A 12,300-nucleotide genomic window follows, 5' to 3' on the forward strand; every position below is an offset into this window, starting at 1 on the left:
CCCTGAACACACATCAGTGTTATTACGTAAAAAAAGAAGTAGAAGAAATAGAAACATTTTATTTTAAAATCATTGGTGAGTTGGGATTGTGGCATCCTGCAACAGTTAAATGCACTGAGTAAAATTGAATTGAGGAATGACATTGAATTTAGCAATGGCGAACTCCTTTGTGACAATGAGTAGAGTCGTTTTGTTTTAGTAGATATTAAAGTCATGATGGAGAAGACTAAGAAGGAATCAAAGGAAAGCAACTGGAGACAACTGTCTATTTATTTAGGGAGGGTGACCAGTGAACAAAAACAGGATAAGAACTAGGGAGCTGCAGTTAACTTACTGTTACATATTAAAGATAAAGAGATAACCGTGAGCATTATGCCCATTTGCTTGTGGTAGTAGATCAGTGAAAGCTGGAGGCTTGGGCAGAAGGAGAGAACCTTGCCAGAATGATGCTCCTAGGTGAGTGCTAATGATAAGATCTAGTGAATACAGTGATGATCTACATGCGAGAGCTTAGTCCATCATCACACATAGGAAGAAAACAAGCACACAAGGGACGAATGTTGGCAGGTGCAGAGATACAGTCACACAGAGAATTAAAATTACTTTATTCTCATCTCACAGAAGATATTAATAGTCACAATACTCAGAGGAGGGATGCTGTACACCCAGTGTGGATGAGCTGTAGATTTAAACTATCCCATCACCAACAGCCTAGTGCACTGGGAGAAAGGATTCGGGCTAGATGGGCCTTCTCATACACAGAGATAAGCTGTGTTGGGAGAGGTTGAGAAAATAGGAGATGTTACTGACCATCCAGAAACTTCAAGACATGTGACTACTGAATGGAACATCCTGATAAATGTATGTTCACATTGCTCTTGGTTAGATTAATGTATGTTTGACATTAATCAATTTAATCTTTGTACAATGTTCTATTTTTATCTGTATCTGTATATATATATATATATATATATATATATATATATATATATATATATATATATATACTATATATATACACTAGATACTAGATTCAGGGTGAAAATATGCTTATTTCCTTCCTCTGGTTAACGGGACTCTAACTCAGTCAACACAGCATCCGCTGGTGCTGCCTTACCCAGCAGACATGCTGCTATTAAAATGATAGCACCTAGATAATGTAAACAGATTGGTCATTTCTGTCTGTTCCATGACCTCTGGAGCTTGTTTCAAATACTTGACCTCCATGTAGACTAAAGTCACAAGACTGAAGTTTATTTATAGCCAGAAGGCAAAATAATGCTGAGAAATGTGAGTCTCTGGTTCTTCTTGGTCCAGCGCAACCTGGATTCAAAGCTTCAGGGCTGTGGCAGATGCAAAGTTTGCATGATGAACAGATGCAGTTGCTGGGATCTGTCTTAGCAGAATTTACTGAAGACTTTCAACTTGCTGCTGTGAAAAGAAAAGTTTAGCTTGTCTTTCAGCTTATGCATTTCCTTTGCCATTTGTCTAGGAGCAAGAATGGAAAGCTTTCTGACACTCCTCAGCCTGTCAGGGTTTAAACAAACAAGGTCCCTCAACAGGAGGGAAAGCAGCCTCCGTTCTTCTCTTGCTCATTTGTCTTGGACCGAACAGTATACTCATTTCTAATTCATCTAAAAGTTGTCAAGAACAGTCACTTACCCCAGAGGATACTAGAGTGATTGTAATTTAAGATGTTGATTGTCCTTTGCTTGAATATTTGCCATGTGAGGAGAACAGGAGAAGGAAATTCATTCATGGGCTACCTCTCACACACAGCTTCAATTTGTCCCTGATAGTCACTGTTCCTACACTTTTCCTTAAATTTTGGCCCCTGTCATCTATAAGATGGCCTCTCCTGTTTTCTCATGTTTGCCTTCCTCTGTTTACTCCTACTTTATGACTTCATACAAGGTCTCCAATGGCTAACATTCATTATGGCTGCTCTCTTACTTGTGTCTTTGGGAGAAAAATACCTGGCAAAACAAGTTAAAGGAAGAGAAATGTATGTTGGACCACAGTTCTATCAATTCCAGCCCATGATGATGAGCCAAGCATGCTGAAACCGAGTGTCCCAGGCAATGGTAGCCAGGAAGCAGAGAGAAACCTACTCATCCCACTAGGCTTTGTCCTTTTCCTCTTAGACTGTCTGATACCTCTCTGTTCTGATGTCGCTCATGCTGGAGGCTGGTCCTCCCTCAGGAACCTTTGGAGAGGCTATGAAATGAGCAATGTGCTTTACCCAAACTCTGTCATTGTCACAAAAATGCCTACCATACAGTAATTGATTTAGTCAGACTGGGACTAGATACTTCAAAGCTTTTAGGTCACATAGACAGACCTTTGCTCTTTTCAAGGCCACTGTATTTTGACTAATACGATGGGTACTGTAAGGAAGCCAATCAGTACTTGTTGGAGTAACATAAACATAAATTGAGTTTTCATTTCCTGTACCACAGTTAGGAAATGAATCATAAAGGCAAAAACAGGAAGAGAATACTCTCAGCTTGCAGAAATAACTTTGAAGCAGTCATACACCCAGCACACATTCTTTTTTCTCAGTTGCCTATTGCTGTCTGGATTTAACCTGCTTTCTGTGTTTTCCCCCTAGGATATGTCTAGATTAGAGTCCTTAAGAGGGCTAGTGTCTAGGTCTGTGATTAACACTGGCCACACGTATTGACTCATACAAAGAAATTCCTTGCAAATTGTGCAGAGGAACGCTGCCTGGTAATTTATCATCTCATGCTCATATTGATGACTAAAACACCATTCACATGTGCAGATTGAAAAAGTGAACTTTTAACATATATTCACGCAGAGGGGCTCAGAAAAAGCTGTATCGCTGCCTGTGAAGAATGTGCGCTCTTGAACGTCAAGGGAAATTCTCAGAGTGTAGATCCACATGCCCATCAGATCACCATCTCCCGTCCTTGACCCCTGACCCTGAAGGTATTTTCGTTCTGGTATTAAGTGAGATCTGAATATAATATAAAACACATGTTGGAATAAGGATTGGTCTGTGTTCCCCTCAAACCATCAGGCATTTTGTCAGCTTCCTTTGGAACTGCTCCAGCTGTTCTTCATAGAAATTCACGAGAAAATGAACAGAGCTGAGAGACATCTTCTCTCAGCTCTTTTCAGAGCATTTAGTGGCTATTCGATCTTTTAGCTTTCCTTCCCCCTACCATATCTGAAAAGTTGTGATAACAAAAATAAGAATGTCTGCATGCTTTTGTGAAGTTAATGATATTAAATGAGGAGAGAAAAATCACATACCTGAGAAGAAATTGGCAGGACCGCATTATGCCATGCTACAGTTGGTTGCTACATGGTCCTTTTATTTTTCTCCTGAGTAACATAAGAGCCATTGAGCTCAGAGGACAGGGACATCCTGTACAGGAAATAGATGGTGTGTGGAGGGGAGGGAGGGCACCCAGCAGTCAGCCTTTGAATTCTTTAGCTAGTTTCACTTGAATACATTAGAGAAGGCTGTAAAAGGCTGGGGAGCAGAGATCTGCCTGGATGGATGCCAGGTCCCATCCCAGAGCACAGGAAAAGCTCAGCTAAGCCACATGCATTTTATGTTTTCCTGAGGAAAAATTCTGCTTGTTGGTCTCAGGGTTAAGGAGTTTCAGCAAGTTTTTATGGAGATACTAAAACATTCTCTTCTTGTCTTCCTGTGATAGCAAAAGAAGCCCATGAAAGAACTCCAATTCAGGGACAGGCAAGGGATGACCTGTGAGGTACTGATGTGGTGGCAAACCATGTAAACACAACTGCCTTGCTTCCTGGAGGCATCTTACCAGTGTGTTTTCCCATGTGTATAAGCACATGGTCATACATGTGTGTAAAATGGAAAAAAAACTAAACACAGGAAAGTGCATATGAGCACATGCATGGATTTTTGTTTTGACCACACTATGAAAAGAGATGCTTTTATGTGAAGTACACAACAGCCACCATGCAGATGGGGGACCATGGAAGGACAGGACAGAAATGTGAAGATCGAGCTCTTCCCCCTAAAACAACCATCAGTTTTAACCTGAATATTGAAGTATATTTTGCTCCTTGTAAGAATGACATGAAATGGTCATTGTCGCAGAAAGACCACTTATGGACTGAGCTCTGCTTGTCTTTGGCCCTCCCTGTGTTCATTTCAGAACTTGAAATTTACAGAGTGGGGTGGACATAAACTTAAGTGAGAAACCTGTAGCCATTACAGTTTTTCAGGAGAGTTCCTTTTTCTAGGGCAGAGCTAATTGTTTCTCTGTAAAAGATAGACATCTTTTGCCTTCCTTCCTGGCTTGTATATTTCCATAGAAAGCATACTGTCTTCTTCAAGACACATTATCATGCTCAAACACTTCCAATACTTCAATTAGAACTGTTTTGTATTCTCTCATCTTTCTTAAATTATAATCATAAATATATAACCACTATTTTACACAGAAGTTGCTGGAATGCTGTTAGCAGAAGTATCTCCTGTTTCTCTTGGCTTTAGAGCCCCGGCCCATTTCTATTCTTGTTCTAGTAGAACTAGAAGAGGTCTCTCTCCATCTTTCTCTCTTTGGTTTTCACATCAGTCCCTCTCTCTTCTACTTTACTCTCTCCCCCAGTGTCTCATGCTGAAGTTTGTAAGTGGCCTGTGAAGCTTCCTATTTCAAAACCCTTTTAAGAAAAGCAAACAGCTGTATTTCATTTCAATTGACAATCTCATTCAAGGACAAAAACCTCTAACCTTACATTAACTTTTTGTTTTTGAAGTAGAAAGAGCATATCACACCCCTGAGCAAGCTATTACCCCTTTGACATGCGAGAGTAAGTTCCAAGGTGTTTAAGCAACAGATACATGTTCCTTGAGAACTGTGCAACTATGCAAGAGAAATGTTTACCTCATGCTTGAATTAACTGTGTGACAACGTAGTTCTACTTCAGCCTGATTAAGCAGCTCCACCTACTGCACAAAAGCTGTACTTTCTGCCTGAGGATTGCATGGTGGAACCTCCAACCTACAAAACCAACACAGGACAGAATAGGTTGTAGTTAGTTTTCAACACTGAACTATGAGTAAATGTCATCTTGAAATTTTCTTTTCATAGTGTTTTTGTATGTAAGGGTGGGTGATGTCCACGCACGCATGTTCAAACGTATGTGCACGCGCGCGTGCACACACACACACACACACACACACACACACACATACACACCTACATTTTCATATTGATGATAACAGGTCCAGAATGAGAGAAGATGGAGTATACAAAATTTAAAAGTGGAAGTGACATAGGTAATTGCTTCATGGTTCTTGAAATGTTATTTATTCAAAAAAATAAATCCTTTTCCATTTTCCTAAATAGTAAATAGTGTAAAAATTAATGCTTAATTAAAAAATTAAGTTTAACCACTTTTCATATTTCACCCTGAAGCAGAAGCAAACTCTTTGTCAAATGAAACCAGCTGTAATAAGCATACCTTGAATTTCCTCTTTTCTGGTGTTTTCTTCCCCCCGCCCCAGACTAACACTTAAGTCTACAATATCATTTGGAAAGATGAAACATAATGCTTTATTCTATGGTGTATCCTTTCTCTCTTTGTGATGCTGGAGGTCACTCACCAGCCTTTCAGCCACTTGGATCAGGTCATGTAGTTTATTGTATCACAACATGAAATAAATAATCGTAACCACAGCACAGCTCTCGTGTGATTTCTCTTCATTATTCTTTACTGATATTTCAAGCTCTTAACTGATTATTGCCCTTGTCCTGAGACCATGATGCCATCACAAAGCTACTTGATAATTTCATTTTTATCATTCATGTAAAGTTATATTTGTCAAGAAACCACTAATTCATTTATATTTAAGTAAAATGTCACAAAATCCAAAATTTGTATTTAGTATTTCTCATTTTTGTTCAAGTTAATTGAAATATGGTATAATTTGTTCATATATTATATGCCAGATTTATAATTATGTAGATGATATATGTTAGAAATATAGACATGTAAGTAAGCTAATTGATTTTGATATTTTCCTATTATTAATTTTTTTCATAGATATGACCTGACTACAGTTTCCCTTCCCTCTACTCCTCCCTGGTCCTTTCTACCTGCCAACTCATCTGCACCCACCCGATCTGTCCCTCCTAGAAAAGAATAGGCTTCTAAGGGATAATAACAAGCTATAACAAATTAAATATAATAAAAAAACAACAAAACCCATCACATTAATGTCAGGCAAGACAAATCAACAGGAGGAAAAGAGGCCCAAGAGCAGGCACAGGAATGAGAGACCCTCTCACTCACACATGCAGGAGTCTGAAAAAATACTGAAGTGAAATAAAAGCTAGAATAAATATGCAGAGGACCTGGTGCAGACATTTTGACATTTAAGAAGATGACTTTAGGACTAGCTCACCAACCAAGCAGTGTACAGGGAGGATCCATGGTTCCAGACACATGTAGCAGAGGATGCCTTCTCTGACATCAGTGGGAGGAGAAGCCTTGGTCCTGTGGAGATATGATGTGTGAAAAGCTGGAGACCTGAGTTTGGATCCAATCCTGCCATTCTTTCTTCATTAAGTAAAAATGTATAAAACAAAATCCAGTCAATTAGCATTCAAGAAAAAGACCAAGCACAGTGAAATATCTGTTCAAAAATGGAAAGCAGAAAAAGGGACAGAGCATATTGGCCAGAAACTTTAGCTAATGGGTGAGTTTCAGGTTCAGTCTGAGACTATCTCCAAATATAAGATAAGAGCAGTAGAGAAAGATGTGTGTGTGTGCCTCTATACAGGGTCAGAAGCACCATACCTGTACACCTATATGCATACATGTACACACACACACGCATACATGTACACACACACACACACACACACACCATTCTTTTAAAAACACTATTTGAAAGCCTAATGTCAAATTTCGACTTTTCATATATATGCCTGCATCTGACAGAAACATATACCATTTTGGTATAAATTAATACATTCCTTGACAATTTTGTTGTCTGCAAAAAGCTAGCCCTGTAAGAGTTTCTGGAGATTTGTTGGTTAACTAATCACTTCCTATGCCTTGCTGGGCTTCTTCCTTAACAGAGCTCACGCACAGCACTGTCAGACTGAAGGGCGCAGACACCAGCACATTCTCTCTCTCTCTCTCTCTCTCTCTCTCTCTCTCTCTCTCTCTCTCTCTCTCTCTCTCTCTCTCCTCTCTCTCCCTCAGATTTATGTTTGTATTATGTATAAAAATGTTCTGCCTGCAAATATGTCTGCAGGCCAGAAGAGGGCATCAGATCTCATTATAGATGGTTATAATCTACAATATGGTTGCAGGAATTGAACTTAGAACCTCTGAAGAGCAACTATGACTATTAATCTGTGAGCCATCTCTCTACTTTGCAAATGATTTTTTAAGGCTATGCTAGACAGGTGTGTAGAGATCAGATCCTGGAGGATGCTTCATAGATTTAGGTTTATTCTGCATGTGGTGGTTTTTCTTGGTTGGCCTTTGCCTTCATTGCTTTATGTTTTGCATATGGAGGAGAAGGCAATGAAATGGGATTCATACTGACTGCAATGTTTCCATCCACACTACAAAAGAAGGACATGATCTGAATATGATGGCAACCAGAAGAGAGTAAGTTGGGGAGAGAGCAGGGATCGAACCTGAAGCTGACAGTGCATGACGGGCAGAAGGGAAAGGTAGATATCAGACGAGCCACCATGGGAGAAGAGCTAATTTATGGTCACATTTCAAAAATCTCTGGGAGAAATCCAGCAGGAAAATCTGTCTCCCACACAGGAAGAAATTGGTGCATCGTTAACAGACAGACAGGGAGTATTCCTCTAGAGAAACATGAAAGAGAAAGACAGCCTACAGCCATATATGACACACATCTAGGTACAAGGATGCAACAGGGGTGTAGACTTGAATTCAGGGAAATCACTGGACTTAGAGATTTTCAACCCTAATCTTTATGAAACATTGATAGGATTTACAAGTTCATGGAAAATGTTGGTTCTATCCTCAAAGACTCTTTCTCATCTTTTCCATTGTCCTTGCTCCATATGGCCTGCCACAGAGGACTGGTATGAACAGCTGCACCCACTCATCCTCACCTTGAAGGAATGCATGGGAGAAGTGGTGAGCCGAGCAAAGCAATCCCTGACATTTGTACTGCTTCAGGAACTAGCCTACAGTCTGCCCCAATGTTTGATGCTGACTCTGAGAAGAGACATCGTCTTCAGTCAGGCGGTGGGTGCCCCTTGCTGTGTGTACAGAACACTGTTGGATTGCCAACACTCTGTTTTTTATATGGGTTGATCTCTTTGCTTGGTCTGATTTTTAAATATCCTATTTGAAATTCTGGTACCCCGCTTAGTTTATATCAATAAATAAACTGACCAGATCACAATCAATTTCTGAACCATTGGTGTTTCTTTGTGGAAAAGATACAGCTCAATGTGAAATGCATATTTTGCCTGGACAGTGAATGGAGTCTAGGTAGAAGATATAATGGCCCCTTGTATCTTTCCCTCAGACAGCTTCTGAGTGAAAAGGAAGCGACTGTCACCTTTCACTGCAGGCGAAGAAGGCCTTTGTATAGAACTTCTTATTGATATTTATTCGGCTTCCTCATAAATAACAGAGCAGGGTTTCATGCTGGTCTCTCCTCTCATTTATAAAAGAAGTTTACAAGGCTGCAGGACTTGCTCATAAGGGTTATATCCCTTTGGCTATATCCAACCCTAATCATGCCTCTAAAACCAGCTCTACCACCAGTGCAGAGCTTGTCACATTTTTTTCTTTTCCCTTTCTCCACCCCACAGTCACTCTCAGAGTTCCTCAGGAAGCATGAAGGGAAGGAGACAGCAATTCTTTGTAAGCATCCGTGTGAAGGGGATGCTTCAACCAAATTGCCCCACTGCATACATTATGTCATTAGTGGTCCAGAGACAGATGGAGCTAACCAGGCACTGAACTCCCCCTTAACTTGCTTTTTACTGGTGTCCTTTTAGTGACTCTACTCACATGTGCAAAACTAAGATAATAGCATAATTTGAAAAATCTTAAGAATGTTAAATGGCGCCATGGTTATAGATGGTTGACATACAATTCAAATGCTTTCCACCTTGATTCCCAAATCCATTTGTCTAGCTCTAGCTTCCTTTCAATTCTGCCTTCCCAAGCCCTTAGACCATGCCACCCTATACCAAAGACCATCAGTTTATTTTAATAAATATGTGCCAATTCTAGCAGCTTTGTTATATATGTTTGAGGAAATTTAATTAAATCTGTGATGTCTCAAAAGTCTGAAGCTTCTTACAAACTGAAGTGATAAGTTTGCTGATCCTAGTAAATTTCTTGAATGGTTTCTTTTCTTAGCTTGCTGGATTGGTTTGCGGTTTTATCATCAAACTACATACAAGTTTGCATGACCCTGGCTTCCTACAGCAGCTTCACACAGTGGGCTTGATTGTACAGTATGAAGGCCTGCTAAGTACTTACAGTAAGTACTGCATGAGCTTATATTACAATCCTATTGCTATTTATAGTGATAATACTTCTGTATTCTCAAATATCATCAAAAGTAGGAAGTGAACCTTTCTGTGCAAAACATTTCAGAAAAGAAAAGGCAGCTTCTAAGTTTTATACTCATTCACCCTTGGGATTTCTTTTGGATTCATATTATGTTTTGAAAATTGAGCTGTGGGTTATTTAAGATTGAACTCTTGAGCAGACATCTGTATCTTTTATTTAATAAAGAGACTCATTGACAACATTGGTTTCATTAGATTTGAAACACACAGCAGCCTCCTGTCTAGAACTATGCTGTTTAATATGGAGCCCCATGTGTTTATGGAGGGCTTCAAATGCATCTAGGCCAAATCAATGTGTTTTAGACATGAACATCAGACTTTGAAGACCAGCAAAGACAGTGCTTTGTTTTCGGTATTAGAAATATATATTGCTTTCCATTTGAATCTGCAGTGTGTATATGTTGGAATTGTGTACACTATATTATTAAAATCAATGCTGCTTTGTTTCACTTTATTCTGTAGATATTGATAGAGTTCACATTTTATTTCCTCTGGATTGTGTTAGTCTAGAACATTCATTATATCTCCAGGCTGTAATTTTCAGAGTTTGAAGGCAAAATTAGCATTAAGTAATTGATCAATTGATGAAATAATCATTGCGTCTTTCTTCTAAAAATTTTAAATTAACAGTTCTGTCTATGAAAATATGTCTAAATGATGTGTTGCTTCATGAACGGCTTAGAAACATCCCTCTAGGCTCTCAAAAAGCTAGACATTCTTCTTCACTCAAAGGGAACATTGACTTCTGGAGTCCATTGAAACTGTTATTTCACTGTTAAACCCCTGCGCTGAATGGGAAGGTAGGCTGAATAAAGTCACTGCCTTCATAAACTCATTCACTGAACTGCCAGGGACAGTCCCAGCAGGGAGGCACAGCGGTGAACAACATTTTATTTTAATAGTCTGTTTGTAACAAGGTCCCTTTCCCCCTGTGCAGGTGATGAAATTGGGATGCTAGAGGACATGGCTGTCGGCATTTCTGATTTGAGGAAGGTTGCATTTAAAATAACTGAAGCCACGTCCAGCGACGTCCTCCCTGTTCTTACAGGAAGGCGGTGAGTGGTGCTCCTATCCAGAGCCCCAACTTTCTCACTTACACAGTGTTCTCTGGGCAAGTGTCCTTGGATAATTCAGGTTATGTTTGGGGATTTTGTTGTTTTGTTTTCTTTTGTTTGGGGGCTTGAGAAATGAACCCAGATGGCATAATACCAGGAGGTCTTAAAAATCTCCTTGAAGTCTAATGAGTATTTGGAACAGTCTTGAGATTAAACATGAGGATTGCCTGTGAGATGTGGGAAGTCTGAAGCAGCAGCCCGTGCCACCGGGGACACTTCTCTTCATGACTGTCTGGTCCAAAGCTCTGGGTGTTTTTACATTTGTGGGAATTGCCAAGCTAATAGCTTCATAATTCTTGAGATGACTTGAAATTAAATTCAGCTAAATGCAGCAACATGCTAGGAAGGATGTGTTCTTATATTGAGTGAATATTCCACCATTTTTCTTAATCACTTCTGACAATTCACTTTCAAACTGCAACATTTCCGAGAAGTGTTTGAAATAAATAGCTTCTAAGGTCAAAATATAATGGGCAAAGTACTAGAAATAATTAAAAAATGATAGTATGTAAGAGAGACTTGTAATAGTAGAAATACACCATATGAAGTGTTTTAAACAGAAGTCATTCAGATTTTGATCAAGTTGATGTTAACATATTTAAGTACTATATAAAATTACTTGAATTTTGAAATAGTCTTAGGTCACAGTGTAAACTTGTGCTGGAGAGAGATGGAAAAAAGACAAAATAAACATAAAATGATTCTTTAAAATCATATGTTAATGGTGCATACAAAATAGCCAGTCCCTCCTGAATAGTTGAAATGTGACTCTGAAACATAAGAAAAGAAAACACAGCCCCTATGAAAGTAAATGCATCCTTTGCTATTCATAGGAGGAAAAATGAGCAAAGATTGCCCACAAATACAGCTAGAAAATAGCACAGTTCTGTACATTATTCTGAAGTTTATTATAAAATGTGACAAGCTGATACTTCCCCCAAAATCCGTTTTCCAGGCTATTTGTGCAGGCAAAGAGCAGGGTGTTCTTGCTGCGGACATTCTTCAAGCTATGTTTATGATCAAACCTTGTCAAAAGAGTGCAAGACTCCAGAAAGACAAAAGGCTGCTTCTGGGTAAATTCTCTCTGCTTTAAGGAGAGTCACCTGGAATAACCGTCTCATCTGGAAGAAAGTTTAGTTAGCAAAGTACTTTCATACCAGGCTTAGAGAACTCAGGTTTATCCTCAGCCGGGAAGAAACCTGGGCCTGGGACTGACCCATCACCAGCACTGTATGTGTGTGTGTGTGTATGTGTGTGTGTGTGTGTGTATGTGTGTGTGAATGTGTATGTGTGTGTGTGTGTGTGTGTGTGTGTGTGTGTGTGTGTTTGGCTCTCTGTCTCACACACACATACACTCACACACACACACACACATACACACACACACACACACGCACATACACATGCACACACAACACACATTAAGAGAAATCACCAAGAATAAAGAAAAGCCACAAACCAAGAGAAAACTTATATTGATTGTATATTTTGAAAGTCTTTAGTCCCAAAATATACTTAGGCATTTCACATCTGAATAATAATTTAAAATATAATTTAAACCTTGACAGAAATTGAGTAGAGAC

The 12,300-nt window shown here is 39.3% G+C and overlaps 1 protein-coding gene across 5 annotated transcripts in view; it reads left to right on the forward strand.

Moving 5' to 3' along the window:
* Positions 1-12,300, forward strand: part of INPP4B (inositol polyphosphate-4-phosphatase type II B) — a 297,538-nt gene that overhangs the window by 216,580 nt on the left and 68,658 nt on the right. For all 5 annotated transcript variants that reach the window (XM_080937277.1, XM_080937279.1, XM_080937276.1 and 2 more), the window contains 3 exons: positions 8,084-8,256; positions 9,388-9,511; positions 10,540-10,657. In XM_080937277.1, coding sequence (XP_080793403.1) covers positions 8,084-8,256; positions 9,388-9,511; positions 10,540-10,657 — 415 coding nt within the window. The remainder of the gene's footprint in view (positions 1-8,083; positions 8,257-9,387; positions 9,512-10,539; positions 10,658-12,300) is intronic.

Source organism: Micromys minutus (assembly GCF_963924665.1).
Source record: "Micromys minutus genome assembly, chromosome: 24".
NCBI classification, from domain to species: Eukaryota; Metazoa; Chordata; class Mammalia; order Rodentia; family Muridae; genus Micromys; species Micromys minutus.